Source organism: Melospiza georgiana, chromosome 4 (genome assembly GCF_028018845.1).
Source record: "Melospiza georgiana isolate bMelGeo1 chromosome 4, bMelGeo1.pri, whole genome shotgun sequence".
NCBI classification, from domain to species: Eukaryota; Metazoa; Chordata; class Aves; order Passeriformes; family Passerellidae; genus Melospiza; species Melospiza georgiana.
Genome location: NC_080433.1, coordinates 46,111,117 through 46,130,467, shown reverse-complemented (window position 1 = coordinate 46,130,467; position 19,351 = coordinate 46,111,117). Strand labels below are relative to the sequence as shown.

General features: G+C 40.5%; 1 protein-coding gene across 3 annotated transcripts in view; it reads right to left on the bottom strand.

Moving 5' to 3' along the window:
* Positions 1-19,351, bottom strand: part of PTPRR (protein tyrosine phosphatase receptor type R) — a 139,624-nt gene that overhangs the window by 46,957 nt on the left and 73,316 nt on the right. For all 3 annotated transcript variants that reach the window (XM_058022920.1, XM_058022921.1, XM_058022922.1), the window contains exons 4-6: positions 18,965-19,120; positions 11,369-11,479; positions 6,998-7,260 (exon numbers count right to left, since the gene is read on the bottom strand). In XM_058022920.1, the coding sequence (XP_057878903.1) occupies positions 6,998-7,260; positions 11,369-11,479; positions 18,965-19,120 (530 nt within the window). The remainder of the gene's footprint in view (positions 1-6,997; positions 7,261-11,368; positions 11,480-18,964; positions 19,121-19,351) is intronic.

The following is a 19,351-nucleotide window of genomic DNA, read 5'->3' as shown; positions in this document are numbered from 1 at the left end:
TGTGCAATAAACTACAAAATCTGGCATGTTTACAGTAGCCCAAGTGCAAGGTGCTACCCTCTGAGCATTACTTGAAATTATGACTCAATGGAGTTTTGTAAAATCATAATGGATCAGCAACACCATAACTGTATTTGCAGCAACTGTGCTCTGTGATCTAAAAATCAGAACAGAGAGAATTGTTGGAAATTTTTCTCATCTATTACAGCAGAGATGTGGTTGAACAGTGATATCCTGAGGTGCAGGTGAGGTTATATTAATGAAGAAAAGAGCACATCAGGTTCTTTACCCTGGCTCCAATGTTTCTTATGAGGTTTTATTCAGGATACTGTATTGCTAAGATAATGATTCATTTTAATGAATGCTGCCTTTATAAAATAAGGAAAACAGGTATTAGAGTTAGTTTTTGTGGTATTTGTCATCTGTGGTATTTGTCATCCAGATGGCAATTTACAGTGTACAGAAATTGCCTAAGACGCTGAAGCTATAGTTTAATAATTTGTGTCTCTATGCAGAATGAGTAATAAAAGAGAATACTTTTCAATATTAAAAGCAATTTGTTTCCACCTCCAAACCTGAACCCTAAATTATACAAGATTTTCTTTGTAAAGATGTAAAATACAAGATGTTTCTGAGGAAGGATGGTGAAGACAGAAAGAGAATAATAATTGCTCTCATTATTTGTGCGTGCACTTTTTGCTAATACATTCCTATTTAAAAATTTACCTTTTGGCACTGAGTTCCACAGACTCCTATGGGTTATCTGAATCTTTTTTTTTTCATATTATAAAGAAATATATTGCCTTTCTTTCCCACTAGAATATCTCTCTTTCTCATGTTACAAGGAAGTGGACAGAGAAGTGCACTTAGCTTTATAATGCATGTTATATTAACTTTGTTTCATTATACTTACAGGGAGCTGTACTCACTGCATGTCTACTGAACACTTTTTAGAACTGGTGAAAGAATTCTGCCGCCAGTTTACAGGGACCTTCAGGACAGTAAGAGAAATCTCACTGAGGAGAGTCTATCAGCTATGGCATAGCATTGCTCTGCTTTGTGGGGAAAAGTAACATCACACAGAGTTCTCACAGTCAGAGTTCAAGCCAAATTTCACTCATCTGTTATGTTTTTAGAGAGCAATAATTGATTGATTCAGGTGATTGTCCCCATACTGTTCTCCATGCTGATGCCTACTGATTTTGCATAGAGGTTGCAGAATTGGTTGCACATTCTGCTGAATGATGCCTGTGAGCAGCCCTCTCCCCTCCAAGTTTTGCTCTTGCTGGCTCTTCCTTTTCACAGAGTATCTTCTATTTTCCTGTGTCACAGATGTTTCTCTATACCATTGCATAATTATTTTATTTCACATTTTAAAATGGTTTGTTATTTCACTTATCTGCTGGCTTTTTGCTTTATTTGCCAAACTGTTTTCTGTCATCATCTTCACTCTCTTGTGTATATTTGCAGGGGAAAAAAAATCAGCACAAGGCACATGTAAAATACTACCTGTTCTGAATAAGAGTCCTGCAAACCCCTGGCATTCTGATAGTGATCATAAGGAGCTCTTCCTTTTAGACAGAATAAGTTTCTGATGAATATGTAAAAGACTAAGAAAACACAGAGCTGTGATTTTCCCCTCTGATTACTTAAATATAATAGCCAGTTTTAGGATTTTGTGGTTAGAATGGAATACAAATGCTTGAGAAATTTTTCCAAAACACTGTTTGTTTTCAACACACAGTAGAGGAGACATTTTCCACATTTTCTTTTCTTCCATGTATCTTTGCCCAGTAACTAATTTGAACAAAACATCATATTGTCCACTAGTTAGTTGAAATGCAGTTGTCTTAGTCACAAACAACACTGGAACTAAAACTCACAGCCGCAGTGGCCGCAGAAAATGTAAACCCTGTTGTCTGTGCTGGTGTTGTAACACTTGTATTTATATCTAACATGATTGTAATTTAACAACTCACTGCTTGCACTAAGAATTTTCAATGCTTGATATGTCAGAATGAAATCTAAAATACCACATTCCACTTCACCAGATTCTGCTTTTGGCTGGGACCATTCATATCAACATGAATTTTGGGCCCAGAAACAGAATAAAAGGAAACATTATTCTGCTGAAGGAAGAGTATATATTATTCATATAAACCTATGAAAGCCTAAGTAGAAAAGTAAACACTGATGCAGTATTCATAGATGTGCTTATGGAAGAGAAAACAATTATTTGCATCTGAAAGTCAGGTGTTGGCACTGTGATACTGTGACAGCTCATCACCAAAGACAGCCACAGGAGAACAGCAGCTCTCCTGCTCCTTTGGTCAGTGACAGAACAATGTGAGCTGCCAGGGGAGAAGGTCTTTGCTGCAAAGGAGCAGCAGTTGTGGGCACACGAAAAGAAAACAACTTCAAAGCATTCTGCACTGAATGATCCAGGAGATGCACAGAGGCTGTGAAGAAATAGCCCTTCACTGGCCTGCCTCAGCAATTGTAATAGAAAGGGGACAGTGCCTCTGTTCTGACAGCCCCGTCACCTCCACACCTTGAGTCCACCCTCTACTCTTGGCCACCACTTTCCAAACTACATGCTGCATGTGAGCATACATCCATGAGCAGCATCTAGGAAAATCACAGAATCAGAGAATAGCTTGAGTTGGAAAAGACCTTTAAGGGTCATCTAGTCCCACTCACTTTCCATGGATAAGGAAAGCTTCAATTAGAATAGGTTGTTTAGAGTCCTGTTCAACCTGACCTCAAATGTTCAAAAACTACTTCCTTGTAACTAATCTAAACCTAGCCTCCTTCAGTTTGAAGCCACTTGCCCTTATCCTATTGCAACATGCCTGAACAGAAAGTTTGCCCCCATCTTTTTTATAGGCCCTATTCGAGTATCAAGAGGCTGCAGTAAGGTCTCCCTGGAGCCTCCTCTTCTCCAGCCGGAACAACCCCAACTCCCTCAGCCTGTCCTCATGGGAGAGGAGCTGCAGCCGCCTGATCATTGCCTTGCTCCAACAGCTCAGAGTCCTTCTCACGCTGGGGGCACTGGGGCTGGATGCAGCGCTCCGGGGGAGTCTCACGGGAGCGGAGCACGGAGCACGGGAGCAGCCTCGCCTCCCGCGGCCGCCGTGCCGGTCAATCCCGGCTGTGCGAGCGCCTGCCCGGCCGCGGGAGCTGCGGGAGCCGCAGGGTGACCGCGCTGCCCGCCGGCTCCAGGTGTCACTGTCCCCGCGCCGCCCGCCGGCTCCAGGTGTCACTGTCCCCGAGCCGCCCGCCGGCTCCAGGTGTCACTGTCCCTGCGCCGCCCGCCGGCTCCAGGTGTCACTGTCCCAGCGCTGCCCGCCGGCTCCAGGTGTCACTGTCCCCACACCGCCCGCCGGCTCCAGGTGTCACTGTCCCCGAGCCGCCCGCCGGCTCCAGGTGTCACTGTCCCCGCGCTGCCCGCCGGCTCCAGGTGTCACTGTCCCCGCGCCGCCCGCCGGCTCCAGGTGTCACTGTCCTCACGCTGCCTGCCGGCTCTAGGTGTCACTGTCTCCGCGCTGCCCGCCGGCTCCAGGTGTCACTGTCCCCGCGCTGCCCGCCGGCTCTAGCTGTCACTGTCCCCGCGCTGCCCGCCGGCTCCAGGTGTCACTGTCCCCGCGCCGCCCGCCGGCTCCAGGTGTCACTGTCCCCAGCCGCCCGCCGGCTCCAGGTGTCACTGTCCCCGCGCTCCGGCACAGCCGCATCCCGCAAGGCACCGGCCCCGCCGCGTCTGCGTAGGCGGCAGAAAAACTGCGGCATCTCACACATTTGATAGTGCAAATAATCTGCCGGGAAGCTGTGTCTTATAGAAACAGCTGAGTAACAGCATTTCCACATACACAGAAAAATATGTTCATGGACTTAGCTCAAGTATTCAGAAGCACAACATGTTTTAAGAAGCTGGACAAACTCCCAGAAATATTTTTATCCATGCACAGTAGTCCATTAACAATTTTTTTGCCTCTCTACTGGCCAGTGCTATTCCAAATAAAAATGGAAAAGTTCAGAGAGCCAGAGGCTGATGTGGTGCTTTGTGAAAAATCAGTTCCGCTATATTTTTGCATTTAGATCATAGAATCATAAAATAGTTTGGGATAGAAGGGACCTTTAAAGGTCACATAGTCCCATTCCCCTGCCATGGGCAGAGACAGCTTCAATTAGATCACGTTGCTCAGAGCCCTGTCCAATCTGACCATGAATGTTTCCAGGGATGGGGCATCAGCTACCTCCCTGGGCACACTGTGCCAGTGTTTCATTCTCATTGCAAAATAAATCTTCCTTATATCTAATCTAAATCTACCCTCCTTTAGTTTAAAATCACCACCCCTTGTCCTGCCGAGGGTATGTTCCTCAAAGCAGGACCTAGTGTACAAAGGAAAGAGAACTTGAGAGGCAGGCACAGATTAATGGAATAGTTTTGTCTAGAAGGGATCTATTAAGGTCATCTAAACAAAACCCCCTACAATGAGCAGAGACATCTTCAACTAGATCAGGTTGCATTATCCGACTTTTCTGTCCCATCCTTCAGAGAGATTGTCACAGACTTCCCACTATGCACAGCTCACTATGTGCTCAAAGAGAAATCAATGAACCGTGGCCCAAACCAGGAACAGTTTGGTCTGGATCACAGGACACATTTCAGGACTATGGATCGCTCGTAAGGAATCAAACCAGGGAGTAGTCTGGATGGTTAGAAAATACAGCTCAGGAACCACTGCCAAACCATGTGACCAAAGGAATCTCCATGCTAATTTTGTCAAGGAGCCCCCATATCCACTCTAGCCTGCCAAGAGCTTCTTCCCCAGGCAGAAACCAAAATCAGCATAGCAAAAATTATTGAAAGGGTGCCCTAAAGCTGTGCCATGAGTAGTACAGGACCTCCAGGTTTGATTCACTCCATCCTAAGAGAAGAAGGGCTGCCAGTAGACTGTTTTGAGCATGGTTTGCAGTGGGCAGATCCATACTGTAAGGTCCATCCTCCCAAAGGTAATGAGGATGGCCCGAGGCTGCCTAGTGCAAGGGTTTTTTGGGGCAGAAAAGTGGAGAGGAGTTTTCAACTGACCAGTTATCTAGTCACTAGATAAAATCTGAGGCAGAACGTGTCAGTGCATTATTACTTTTTGCTTCCAACACTGCTGAGCGTTAGAGCGCATACAGATTTGTTCATAGTCAAGGTTATAGTAAATAAATAAGAAATAGACATAATAATAGCTGCTTATGTCAGAGGAACAGAAGATAAACTATTCCCTAAAGTTCTCTCCCTCAGACCTTTGTACATTGAGCTTGAAATAAACAACCATTTCTTAGGAATGGACTTGGGCTGATAGAGTCTGTTAAACATGGCAAAAAAGAGCTGCACAATGGGATGTTATCACAATGGATTTCGCTTTTTCACAAGTCTGTTAGTGTTCTTTTACAGTAGAAACTGAAGTGCTCAATTCCTTTAACTTCTTTTTTCTTAGTGATAACCTAAATGTCTAGTTTATTTGGTCAAACATCAGGTTTAGTTTTTTCTCTTTGTATCTCAGCTGTCCATTTTGTCAAATCTGACTCAGAACTTTGTCATTCCAAAGGATGCAATTAGGTTGAGGAGAATTAAATGTAAAATTCCTATCTGTAGTGGAACTTAATATCCTAAATCAATGGGTTTTACTTTCTTTGCTTGAGAAATGGAAAACTTTCTTCTCCTTATGTACAAAAAGTTTCTTGTCCTTAGGTATGAAATCTCTCTGCAAATTCCTTTCCCTCGATCCCTCTCAAGTATTGCATATGCTGTGTTAGATATTAAGTATTATAAATTAGCTATGTGATTCTTATGCTTTTGGGTTTATTTTAAGGCTCTTCTGGAATGAGAGAAACTATCAAAATGTATTTACTTGCTTCCTCCATTACTTTTTTTTTTTTTTGCAGTGATATCACTACATATTTTATGACAGCTTTGCCTTTAAGCCTCTTTCAGTCACAGAAGAATCAATCCCCCTCCCTGAGCTCTGTCTGTCATAAATCCATTGATAAAATCTCTGCCACTGAAATCCCCATGGCTGAAGCTGAATCAGGGTTACAGCTCAGCTGAGATCCCTCACAGATGAGGCTCTGCTTGGTCTCTGCATGTCTGTTCTTTCATTTATCGTCTGTGCCGGGGCAGCAGAGTTCACTTGCACAGCTGCATGCTATGTGAGCTATTCAGAGCACTGATGCTTTATGAAAGCAGCCTGCAGCCATCAGACAAGAAATTATACAGGTTTCTAACGGAGGAGAGACAGATGTCAGTGTGCATTCTCTTATGTGAAGAATAACTAGTTTTATAAAAAGAGCACTGGCCCAGTTTTGAAAGGCGCAATCAATGGCAGGGTTTGGTGCCCAAGCATTTCTGAGGAACTGCACACAAGAGTTGGTTTCATTACTCATCACTTCTTCCTTTTAGTAAAGCCTGTAGACTTTGCACAGTATCCTGACCACCACGAAAAGCTGCATTTAAGGAAAAAATATGTCCAAAGGTGATAATGGAAACACTGTATAAGATTGCTAAATGCACTCAGTTGGTGTAAATACTTCTAAGTTTTCCAGGTGCTAGGGACTCCCTGAGAATGAGAATGTCCTTTGCTGACAATACATAACCAGCCCTTGAACTCTCTTTCAGGATCTCCAGGATCAAAACAGGCAAAACCAATGAAAAATAAAAAAATTATTTCTTTGGAGTATGGGAAAAATATAATCGGGAAAAAGAATGCCACTAATGTAGTTAATCTCAGCCTAAACCTGAACATTTTCATGTGACCTGAATCTTTGGTCATATGTAAAGAAAAGGAGAGAATACCTGTGAGATAGATGTTAACACACCAAAATCCCATTTCTCAGATGTCCCTATGGCAAAGTCTCCCATTCATTGACAGAAGAGAAACATATGAAATCATGAAGGATAAGTATGAAAAAGTAGAATTAATCCTGAGCACACCAGGCACCATCCTACCTTTCCTGGAGTCCCACAGGTTTCATTCTGAAAGGAGATGGGCTGGCACACAGGGGAGGTTTAAGCTCAGGAACACATTGGCCTTGAGGGTCCACTATAACATTGATAACCTTTGGAGCCTGTTGAGGCTGGACCATGCTGTTGCTGGTCTTGTACTCAGTCTGAGATGTCTGCAGGGGAAGGGGTGACAGGTGGATCTCCTGCTTCTTTTCCTTCTCTTGCCTTAGTGACAACTGGATCTTCTCCTTTAATCTGTACAGAACCTACAGAAATAAAGAGGACAGCTCAATCTCAATTGCCTGGTAAACAAGGCAAGGAAGGTATCACAAATGCTGGAGAAGATTGCCATAGGTGACTTTCATTCCTAGAAGGTAAGTCACAAGTTGTGTTACACAGCATTTCCCACAACAAAATAAGCATTTCCATTACATAAACTGCAGTGTACACGTGGGCAGCAGGGATTTTAACAGTTCTCACTGTGAGTTAGTACTTATTTGCAATACCTGCAGTAGTATTATTTAAAGAGCAAATAACACAGAATGGAGATTAGTTTCAGAAGATATTGTGAAGAAGGAAATACTAATAAATACAGTAACTGTAGAAGAAATTTTAAGCATTTTAACACAAGAGACAATGACACAAAATAAAATAGATGTTTATGATTTAGCCAGATACAAGTCTCTAATTACAGCAGCCTCAATTTGTTTTAGAGCAGATGTTTTAGAAGCCCTTACTCATCTGGCATAGAGCTGGTGGTTGAACAGGGTAACTTTACTAGGTCACTTTGTTAACAGTAGGCTGCCATTACTCTGAAATACTCCTCCAGGTAGGGAGAGGCTCCAATATCCTGAGAGAAACATTAACTATTCTGAAATAAAGCTGAAGTGATGAGTGGCCTATGAAGTTATTTAACCATCTGTTCAGAAAAGTGTGTTTTACAATCACCAAGAAATTGATTTCTGAACACACTGTAATACCAGGATTACCTGTCCACATATTGGTTATGAATGTGAACATCTGGAATGTGCAACAAAAGCAGAAGTTGTACTGATCTTCTTCCATCAAACTCTACACTGATGTTGCTGAACCCTGGCTTGGTGAGGGCAGGCAGGTGGCTTGTGCTCAGTAATGTCACTCCAGAGGTACCCATGCTACACCTGTTTAACATATCTTATTTCTTTGGAGGGCAATACAAAAAACAATTTCTGAGCTATAGCTGTTCCATTTTCAAAACATGCCTTAGCAGCTATGACATTTATAAGAATTGTAAATATTGCGAGTGGAGATGGAAGGCACTTACACAGTTTTTTGAAGGTCTCTGCAGATACCCTTGTACTTTCCACTTTGCTTTATCTGTTCCTGTAAAGCACTTGATTTGGATCCTTGAGTAAGATAAAACCTAGACCAGAACATTTTTTTCTCTGCAAGCTAATTCTTTGACAGTTGTTGCCCCTGCTAGCACCACATAAAGATCTATCATTCCTTAGCTTTCCAGTGATGGCTAGATATATCTGATGGGTTTGTTTGTTCAAGGATTAGTATTAGAGGTTTACTGGGAACTGACCTAATGTCATTAGCAATACACAAAAACAAGACTTGGCTAGGTAAACCATCTGTTCATTCTGAAGGGTTTAGAATTACTAGGATAAGATTTCTTTCCCATTATTTTGCAGAAAAAGAAGTCCTCTCAGGGGTACCTGTGAAGCAAGGGCACTGGTACCAATAAAGAGGGACTTGAAATATTTTTACTGTCTTTTTCTCTAGTGAGTGCTTTCAGGTAGTTTGTTTCTGATAACCATCAGATAAGCAGCTCGCAGACTCATGGCCATGACAATGCTCACCATACCTTCTTGTCACTAATATGTTTTGACATAGTTTCACTTCTTGAGGACCTAAGGAATTATGGTTTTGACTTCTAAAATGTGGACAAGTATTATTTATTATACTATTTAATAATATATTATTAAGACTCTAGGAAAAAAAAGATAGCTTGACCCTAGCAGAAAATGAAAAAAATCTAACCAACAACATTTGATCTAAACACTAACACTTTTCCTCAGAAAGTGTTACAGGGCTATAAGAGTTTTAATGAAAGTAAAGTAAAAAAATCCAAAAATGGCCAAAAATATAGTGACCAACCCAATCTGCCACTCTGACACACATTAAATGGGATAAAAAACAAACATGAGTTGTTTGTTAGCTTTACAGATTGGACATACCCATATATTATCAGATCCTGGCAAAATCTGAGACAGTGTCCATTTGTAGTTTAAACAGTAGCACATGTAAAGATACAGGTTGGACCTGGGAGGAACAGAAAGGGGAATCCCTGCAGAAAAGACCACAGAATAATAGCAATTCCATCTGAAAGGAATTCAAGGAGTCTACTAGTATTGACCTCTGCCCTAACTTCACACCCTGAAATAGGGTGTAACTTCAGCTACACCCTATTTCAACTATTTCTGATGTTTGCCTAAAATCAGATGTTTGCCTAAAATCTTAATGGGGGAAAACTCCCAAGCTTCCGCAAGCAATGCAATCCAGGGTCTGGTGACACATGTGATAGCAAAGATCTTTCTAATGAGTCAGCCAAATCACCTTGTAAAAATTTTTCTCTTTTCCAGTCCCCAATGGAGAAAGTATTATCTTCTTCCTTACAACAGCCTTTGAAATCTTTCCATGTTTGAGAACTATCATGTTTCTGCTTGCTCCTTTTCCCTGTCACAAATAAACCAATTATTTCATGTCTTCTGTGTCTCTGATCACTCTTGCATCTCCTTCCTCCTATAATTGCCTGAAATTTTAAGCAAATGTGGTGGACAGAGACAATAGAAAATGAGTAAGACATGACAACCAAATTACCATAGCAGAGCTGAATTCAGATCTTAGAGATCATATCTTCATTTATATATCCCAGGGTAAGAAGTGTATTTTTGCAACATTGATGTTGCTTGTCTCCTTATCTACTTCTGTAATACTGTTCTGTGATACTGCTGGAACCTTTCCTACAGAACTGTTGTTTTGCCACATATCTCCTACGTTGTATCGATGCACATGATTACAGCTCTTGTCACTGCCAAGCAGCATTGTTGTTCTTCCCCATCTTTTCTCTGGCACCCGAAGAATATTTGAAGTTCTGATACTGTCATACAGAATGCTTTCAATTTCCAATATTGTTGATGCTTTCCAGGTCATTAATGAAAATATTGTGTGGTACCAGGACAAGAACAGCCAGCATTTTCTATACTTTTCCAGTTAAATAGTCAGTAATGACCAAAATATCTCTTCTCCAAAACAGAGAGTAGAGTAGAAGAGATTTCTAGAGTTATCCTCCTCCTTTGAGTGAAATGGCATGGAGAGATGGAGACAACAAGAAAGTAGAAATTAAATAAAGCAACAATTTCCTGTGATAAAACAAGTACTTTTCAAATCTTAGGGAGACCTTAAAAGATGAAATAACATTTTGTTATAAATTTTTGTGAACATTTGTATAACTGTGAACATTTTTAAATAACTTTAGATTAAACATGCTTTCCATCTTAAGGTTGTAAGTGGTTAAAGAAAATTAAATGTGTTTGAGAGCAAAATATCTCAAAAAGACCCCAGGATACTGTGTGTTCATAAATGCTGGCTATTGTCAGAGAATTCAGTTAGCACTTGTATGTGTGCACTGTAGAAGTATCACACAATTTAAAGAAGGAAAATGTATAAGATACAACATTGGAAAAAATGCAAAAATTACGCTACAAAAGTCAGTAGTGGTATAGTGTTCTTCATCTTCTGTGTGACCACTGCACTTCTCATATTCAATATATTAGAATTGTGCCTAATGCTCAGAAACCTAGCCACTGAGCTCATGCAATGTGAATGGCAAAACTGCTCAAAAATATTATTATTCCTTCATGTTCCTACTAGTTATTTCAGTTTATTATTTGTGCATTTGATACACAAATACCAACACACACTCTAACAACTGTGCACTGACAACATTCTATCAATGTGGTGTTGCTTTTACTATCGAATAAAACTAAAATAAAGGCAGGTAAGAGGACTTCAGGGATCCTGGGAACTAAGAAGGTTGAGAAGTCATCACTCATGTCCCTACACAGTTATCCTGTAGATTTAAGAACCTGTTATTTATTTCTTCAGCTTCCTTCTAGTTACATTCTTCATTCAACTCAAAATGCATCAAGAAATGTGATTCTTCAAACTTTGGTTTCCCAGCATTACGAGAGTGACCAATTCTTACCTCGGAGTTGAGTTTCTATTAGCCTTGAGAAAACACCCATCATGTAAAGAATTTGTGACCCTATCCTTCAGACTAAGAAAAGCATGAAATAAAAACAAAATAAAGGTAAAAGGGAAACTTACCATTAAACAAGTCACTAGAATGACAAAGATGCTGAGAAATATAACAACTGCATAAAATCCTTCTTTGCTCCAGATTTTGTCTGCTTCGTGCTGGCCTTGCAAAACATTTTTCTTTTTTAAGCAATGAAACAGAAACAGAAAGAGAAAAAAAGGTTATAGAGTGGCATGTGCAGATTAAATAGCTCTCCTTGGGCATTAATCACTCTCCTCAGCTTTGTCAGCGCTGAAATTCCACAGCACATGGCATGACTTGGAGCGCTGCTATTGGCACCCCTGCCCACGCCCAGTCCATGGAGCAGGCACACCCCGCGCTCCCAGCGCCGCGCCGGGATCTGCAGCCCCGGGAACTGTCCCCAGCCGGCACAGGCTGCCTGAAGGTAAAGCAAACATGGCCCAGCACCACTCTGGGAAGCCACCTGGCTGCTCAGGTGAAAGGGCTGTGCTCCCACACGGCCTTTGGGAAGTGCTTGCCCTGCCCTTCTCCCCAGGGCTTATCTCCAGCCCCCGCACGCACACGCCAGCCTTCCCAGTGTCTACACCTGACACGGAGCAAAGAGCAGGTGACTTGCCTGTTTGCCTTCGTGAGCCAGGAAGGCCTCACACTGTCACCTCTAGATTACACACACAAATATGTAAAAAATACTGATTTTGCTGAAAATAATCTCATTATCTGTTTATCTCTAATTCTGATTATGCTTAATCTCATTATCTTTGGCTTCCTGCTGATAGAACATTTCTGTAACAGCTGCGCACACTAAAATTTCCAGAACTCCTAGGGAACTCCTGGGAATTATGAAATAATAATGATTGCAAAAGCATTTATTTTTGTCTTTATTGCAGCAGTGGGACTTGGTTGGAATATCAAATTACCAGAATTTCACTATGTTTTCAAATATAGATTTTGTAGCAGAAACAAAGTACATGCACCCTTGGTCTAACTGCAATATATTATTTAGAATAAAGTATGTTGTCTGATGCTTCTGGGACCACAGTTCAGTAGACATTGCCAATTTTTAGCTACTTGCTTTTATTTTCTTAATTGTGTCTTTTCAGTAGAGTTCTCAGACTGAGTTAAATCAACTTTCTAAAATTCTGGTTTCCATCGTAAATGGTCAAGGTCTTTGTGCTTCCCTCTTGCTGAAATTCTCTAATGGCTTTAAATAAACCTCTAGTTTAAATACAGAGCTCTCTTCCCATCCCAATGTGGCCTTTTCTCCTCTCTGGGGATGTTGTGTTTATCACAGAGGTTATCACAGAGGAAAGAGTTCCTCCATACAAAGATGAGTGGCTGCTCAATGGGCCTGTAGAACAGCAGGGATGCTCCAACACTTTTGCTTAGCCACCCATTAGCCTGCTCTTTTGCACGGCTAATGTATCAAGACAACTTTGTCTTCCAAAAAGGCAAAGCCTCCCAAAACCGAACTTCTTTAGCCTCCCACACACAGAAAGTCTGGATGATGATGAATTCATGTGGGAAAGCTTCCTGAGGAGTGGGAGCTCATGGCCTGAGGAAGAGAACAAGCTGACAAAGAATGCTGGGCGCTGGATCCTGATATAGTTCTCATGGTCCTCCTTTCAGCACAGCATTAGGCACTGCTGGTTTTGAAAAGAGGACAATGCAAGACAATTCACAGATACAATTACCACAAAATGCAAACATTTTGAGAGAAATTTGGTAGCATGGCTAATTTACAACGACTTGCTTGCTTGAAGAAATGCTTGTGTTTAACTGGGAGTTGACTGCTTTAGAACTGAAAGTGTAATAAAGAAGAGTTTTCTTTGGAAGTAACAGTCCTGGGCACCAGAATGGAAATCCTTCAGCACAACTATAGAAACCAATCTTGTAAAATTAGTATATTTGTGTGTTAGTGTAAACATGCATCGTGGTCTCAGCTCTAAAATGTTGCAGGTATTAACAGTTTAAAAAGGCTTATAAAGTGTCAGTCTGATGTTTAATGAGCAACTTAAAACTCAGGGCTTTCAAAAAGAACCTGGAAACCTTACCAAATATTTCTGCAAAAATTGTTCCTAGACATATTTAAACACTGTGGCTACTGTAGTGGGGTACAGCTCTCTGTGCAATCTGCTACCTCAGCACAGCAAGGTCATTCTGCTGTGCTCATGGCACAGGACTTGGGTCCCAATACTGGCTCAGAGCCCAAACCTGCAGCTGCTGCACATCCAAGACTGCTCCTGTTGAGCTCCATGGGAATCCCATGGTGACAGCAGCAGCTGCAGCTGTGGCCTAAAAGCTATGAACTCAATGTCTGACCCAGAGTGGGTTGGTTACCTGATGGCTTTCCGGTGTTTCATATCTCTCAGGAGGAAATTTAGATACAAAGCAGGAGCTAAAGGAGAATTGGCCATGCTGACCTTTTGTAACTGAGTAAATGGGATGGTTTAATACCTCTTTACTGAATGGACAAATACACTAAAAATAAATTAAAAGCTAATGGGATTTTTAGTCACAGTGGATGAGAGACATATAAACTTTAATTCAATGATGTTACAAAACTTTAAAAATATTTTATAATAGACTTCATACATATAACAGACTGAAGCGAATAAAAGAAGAGAAGACTTTAAGAGAATTAATCTCTATAACGTCTGTCTATTGCTATGTGTGTTCAGGACATGTCTTTGCCTGACTTGTCTTTCTAACAATAATGTTCAAAGAATACTAACAAATGCTGTAAAAAAGTATACCACAACTTAAACATACTTGACACACCATTTTGAAACACTTTAGCAGTACCTTCACCTACTCAGGTAAATCTCTCTCCCAGATCTAGCTGGTGGAGAGCAAAATTACTGCTTAAGCTGCTTCCTAATGACAGAAGAAGTTGTGACCTCCAGTAACTGAGTCATCTCACACCCATGATAAGGAATTGCAGATCATTCAGAACTTTGTTCCTTTGTCTGGGAAAACTGATAAGAGGGATAGCAACTGCCACGCTCACTACAAATTGCTGACACTCAGGAAAAAAGCTAATAGGATGGCCAAATGCAAGGCAGAAATGAGAGGATTCTTGTCCTTCAGATAGTTTCTGAGGAATAGGCTTGAGGATATACTCAAAATAATCTGCAAAGATCTGCAGCTAATAAAAGTGGGGGAATATCAGAGCAGATGGAGTGGCAAGGGAATTTCAGTAGCTCAGGGAGCATCAGATCCTAGAGCAAACAGGGAGGAAGGAATAATTTCCTAGCATTTCCATTCCCTAATGAGTCTCCAATAAGGTGAGTTTTTCAGGCAGAATGAACCAGGTCAGTTTAAACTATTTGAATTCAGCATAATTCACTGTGTGGAAGAATCAAATGTAGTCTTACAATGGCATTCAATCACTAACCTTACTGAAGAGTGCCTGCACACAAGGGTATCTACGGAACTGGAACAAATGTGTTTTTTCTAAACAATTTTTATAAACTTTTTTTTTTTTAAAGATACTAAAATCCATTCTGACTTTTATGGTCTTATTATGGGAAAAACAGTGGAGTATTTCTACAAGCAAGTAAAATGAGCAGCCAACTTTTGATAATAACAAGATAGACATTAAGTAGTCAGCGTGAAATCTGAGATGGAAAGATTCTCCTGCAGTATCAGGACCTGCCAAAGAAGGTAAATTTTCAGTAGAAAATAGGTGAATTTGCAAATTGGGTCAGTTAACCCCAATTAGTCTCTTGGGCTGGAACACTAATGAGAGCATAGCAAACTGTAGTTCTGAGCTCAGAGGAAAGCTTACAGGGAGCTGGGGGTAGAGCTCAAGATCAAAAAGGGTTCATGGAAGTTCACACTGAATAGCTTTGTTTTTTCTGCTATTTTAACTATGTTAGCTGAGGCACATTAGGAAAGGCTGCCAAGAAATCATTTCCACCCCCAGTGAAAACATGTAGGAATGTGTGTGACCTCTCAGGCTCACAGGACACTGGATAATAACCACTTAACCATGTCTCCCATGAAAAATACACCCCAAAGGCTCTACTTTGGGTACATGTGTGATGAAGTGCTGCGATTCCACATCCACACTGGCAGCCTGCAGGGCTCCTGTTTCTGTTGGGTGCTCTGGGTGCACCGTGCAGGTTTTACACTACAGCTGCCTTGCCTGATCACAGGAGCATGTCCTTGTGCCCTGCTTTTTCCCAGGTGCCTCTATCAGTCCAGGCTGTTGTAATTTCTAAGATACTGGTTTTGATCACTTGTCCTTACAGCGACTCACAGTTTCTGTATACTTTAAGTGCATGATTGCTTCCTTTGATTTCTTCTCTAATATGTTAATATCACATACTTCAAAGGCAACCTCTTTGTGCAAGGAGGCTGCAATGCTTCATTTTGGGATTGCATAATATTGGTATGAACTCTGGAAATTTCTCCTTCAGTGACACATTTCCAACTGGCAGTTAGCTTGGCTCTCAAAACATAGTAATCCTTATCTTATGTAGTGTAACTTCAGTTATTTTTGTCATTCAAAATCACTTCGAGTTCTCTTCTAGTAAATTCTGAAATCTAGTAAATTATGAAATCCAAGCAATTTAAAGACTTTAGGACGCCAGGATTCCCACACCATAATAACAGACTGCCTAAGTCATTGAATATAGTCCTACCATCATGCACAATTTGGTACTTTGTTCTGGAGAATTCTGCTCCTGACTGTGGTACATCCCATGGAGCAGAACTCAGTCTGAAATCCCACTTTAGACCGCAATAAAAAAACAAATGCTGCAACTACGATAAGCCATTGGAAAATCAAGGGGATATGAAAGGTATAGACATTGTCCTAGACCCCTGAAATGGCAAAGACACCTTTAAATTTACACATTTCCACTGGTACACATCTCATTTTACACCAGGCAGTTAAGTACTCTCATGGTTCCTACAGAAAGACATATAGGGAAACTGCTCTTTCAGCAATTGCAGAATAAGAAACAGGGATATAATTCTGAGACCAGCAATTTACTTGAAAATAGATCAAGCAGTGATCAATGCATCAGCAGATGTGAACAAGCAAGTTATTTCTGTAATGAATGGAAATGTAGTTCCAGGTACTGACATCCACTGGGTCTTTTGCTGTTTATGGTATAGTATGGGCTGAAACTTTGAGCAGAGCAGTTTTCCATGTGGGTTTTCCTACATAATCGTGGTAAAATTTCTTTGGACAGGATAATCTCCCACAGCATTAACCCTCTGGGAGTCTAGTTTACACTGAACCTTGTTAAAAAGCAATCTCAGGAGAGGTGTGTCACAGATGGGATGAACTGTCTGTCAAACATATCTTTTTTTGTTTACCATAGAGAGAGAGCCAGAAGGCTTTCAAGCCTTAGGCAGCTCTTACTGAAATACAGCTGAAAAAGGAGAGAAATTTCAGCCCTAACATCTCTGTGTCTGCCACCCACCTAGAAAGATGAGAGTAATGCTTCCTTTGTGCACAGATACACTGATATTGCACATACAATACTGCTTGTGAAGCATTCATACTTTTGGTACAAGAGTGTATAATTTTAGCTCATGATTTAATCATGATTGGTAGCTCAGCAGTACACACACACACACAGCATTTTACAATGGGCAAATCATGCATCACAGCTATGTAAGGCTTTGTATAATTATACCTTCCTTCAAAGGTTTGCCTGTTTTGTTTTGGTTTGCTGTTACTTTGTTTGGAGCAATTTGTTCTTAGAGCAAGTTGAGGGAACATAAATGGTTGGCAGCTGACCAAGTAAAGACTGTATGTTGTTTTTTGATGTTCTTTTCTCTGTAGTCTTATATGTGTAAACTATTTATTGAGATCCACAAGGAATATGTAATCAGTGTATTACATATTAGTGTAAAGCTGCATTATTTTTCAGGATCAATGCCTTAGCGTTATAATCTGCTCTCAACTGAAATATTAAAATACTCTCTTGTGCCTCCAACATTATTAGGAGTTAGAGACTGCACAGCTTTCATTCTAATAATCCTGTTTTAAATGATTACCTATATTTTTTTTCATATAACAGAACACTCTAGATTATTGAAATGTCTCTAACTCAAGATGAGCTTTTGAGTTCAAGGTTTGATTTTTTCCAGCATCTCTTCACAGCTTGATGACATTTCTCCATTCATATATTATTCATATAAGTTCTTGCCCCATGTCTACCTCAAGTGTTATTTGTAGTACTAGGAATAGATAATTGCCTCTATCCAACTGTCAGACTCATGTGCTTCAGATAAAAAGGAAATTCTGACCTAAAGGAAGCTTCACTCAGTTTGTTGATGGGTGATATAAAGACTTGATTTATTTGGAAACCACTGCTTTGCTATGTTTTGTATTAGAACAGCAAAAACTTGGGAATCTGAATTTTGATAGTGGCAGGTTGCTGTAGTAGAACATGAATTTGCCTTGTTTTATATTTCTTTTTTTTTTTTTTTTTTTTTTGTAACAAAGACATCTAGATTCTTAGAATACTTAAAGTGAGATAAACAATTTCCAATCAGTAGAAATACAGGTAGGCATAACAGCCCAATGGCTCAAACAGCAGTGTCTCAAACCCAGCTTTGGATATAAAAAACACCAGGAACTTTTTATCCATGGAGGGAAACACAGCTCATCAGAGTACTTAAATTTTTTTCCCATTTTTTTGGACAAGGACACTTCCTCTGCCAAACTGGGAGTTTCCACTGAAAATCTTCATTCTTGACAACATGATTGAAGGGGTTTGGCCCCAAACTGCATTCTGAGGGTCTTTATATGTATGTAAGAGCTTCAGGTAAGACGCTAAATAAAACACAGTGTGATATGGCCATGTCCATGAGCTCACTGGCTTTTTACCCTTAAGGCTTTTACTTTCTTTCATTTTCTGGGCACATTTTAAATGGTTGACCCAGAATCAGATATCCATCTCACTGATAATGTCTCAGACAAGCTGTGGAGATGACAATGTTATCTCTACTTGGAAAAGGATTTTTTTTCTTCCAAAAAATGGATGAAGTAATACAAATAATAGCTAAAAGTTTTATTTTTACCCTCTTTTTGGAGCACATAAAGAAAATAAATCTCTTGATGATGCTAAAAATAAAAAGAAGCATAGGTGTAATGTACAGATTCAGTTTTTCAAAATCATGTCAGACAAATGTTCCATGGGCAGTAATGGTGACACACAATATCTGCATTCCATTTATCTCTCTATTGAAATTGTTATGTCTTCCTACCCCCATTAATAGACTGGAATTCCTTATGTCTATTTCCTTTAAGACAATTAGTGCATGCTTAGGATCTAGACTCTGATTTCAATGGTAGCTCATCTGTGTGAGGAGGATGCAGATGTTAAAGGCTAAATAGCCTAATAAAGCACTACTAAAGTAATTTAACAGAGAGGGGCTCTGAGCAATCTGGTCTATTGAAAGGTGCAGTCCATGGGAGAGGGGTTGGAACTAGGTGATCTTTAAAATCCTTTTCAAGCCTCACTATTTGAGGATTCTATGATAATTGCCTTACACTAGTGATGCTCTCTAAGCCCATACATTTTCTGCCTCATGCTTGAGAACCTCAGCTGGAATACGACCAAGGAAGTAAGTGCCTAATCTGTATCAAAATAATACAGGTTAGAAGATTGATAACTAACCTCAGGGGAGACCTCTGTTATTCCAAACTGGGATAAACTCTGATGCAAAATGTTGATATTAAGGGAACGCAGCACTTCTTCAGATGGGAGCGCCTCAGAAATTCCTGGCTTCGTGTTCAGTGGGGACACAAACAGTTCCACACAGTTCTTCTTTCCCTAGGGAAAAAAAAAAAAAAGGCAAAATCATAGGAGGGGTCTGGCATTAATCTCTGCTCTCTGTAGATTGCAACTATAATTCCAGAGGCAAAAGCATGGAGTATAAAGGTTGCAACCTGCTCTGTGAGCACAGCATACCTTTTGCATGTCTGTAAATCTCAGCAGACTATGGAAGAAAATGCAAATCCTATGCATGGGCATGAGTGCTTTGTCTCAATCAATATTGACAAG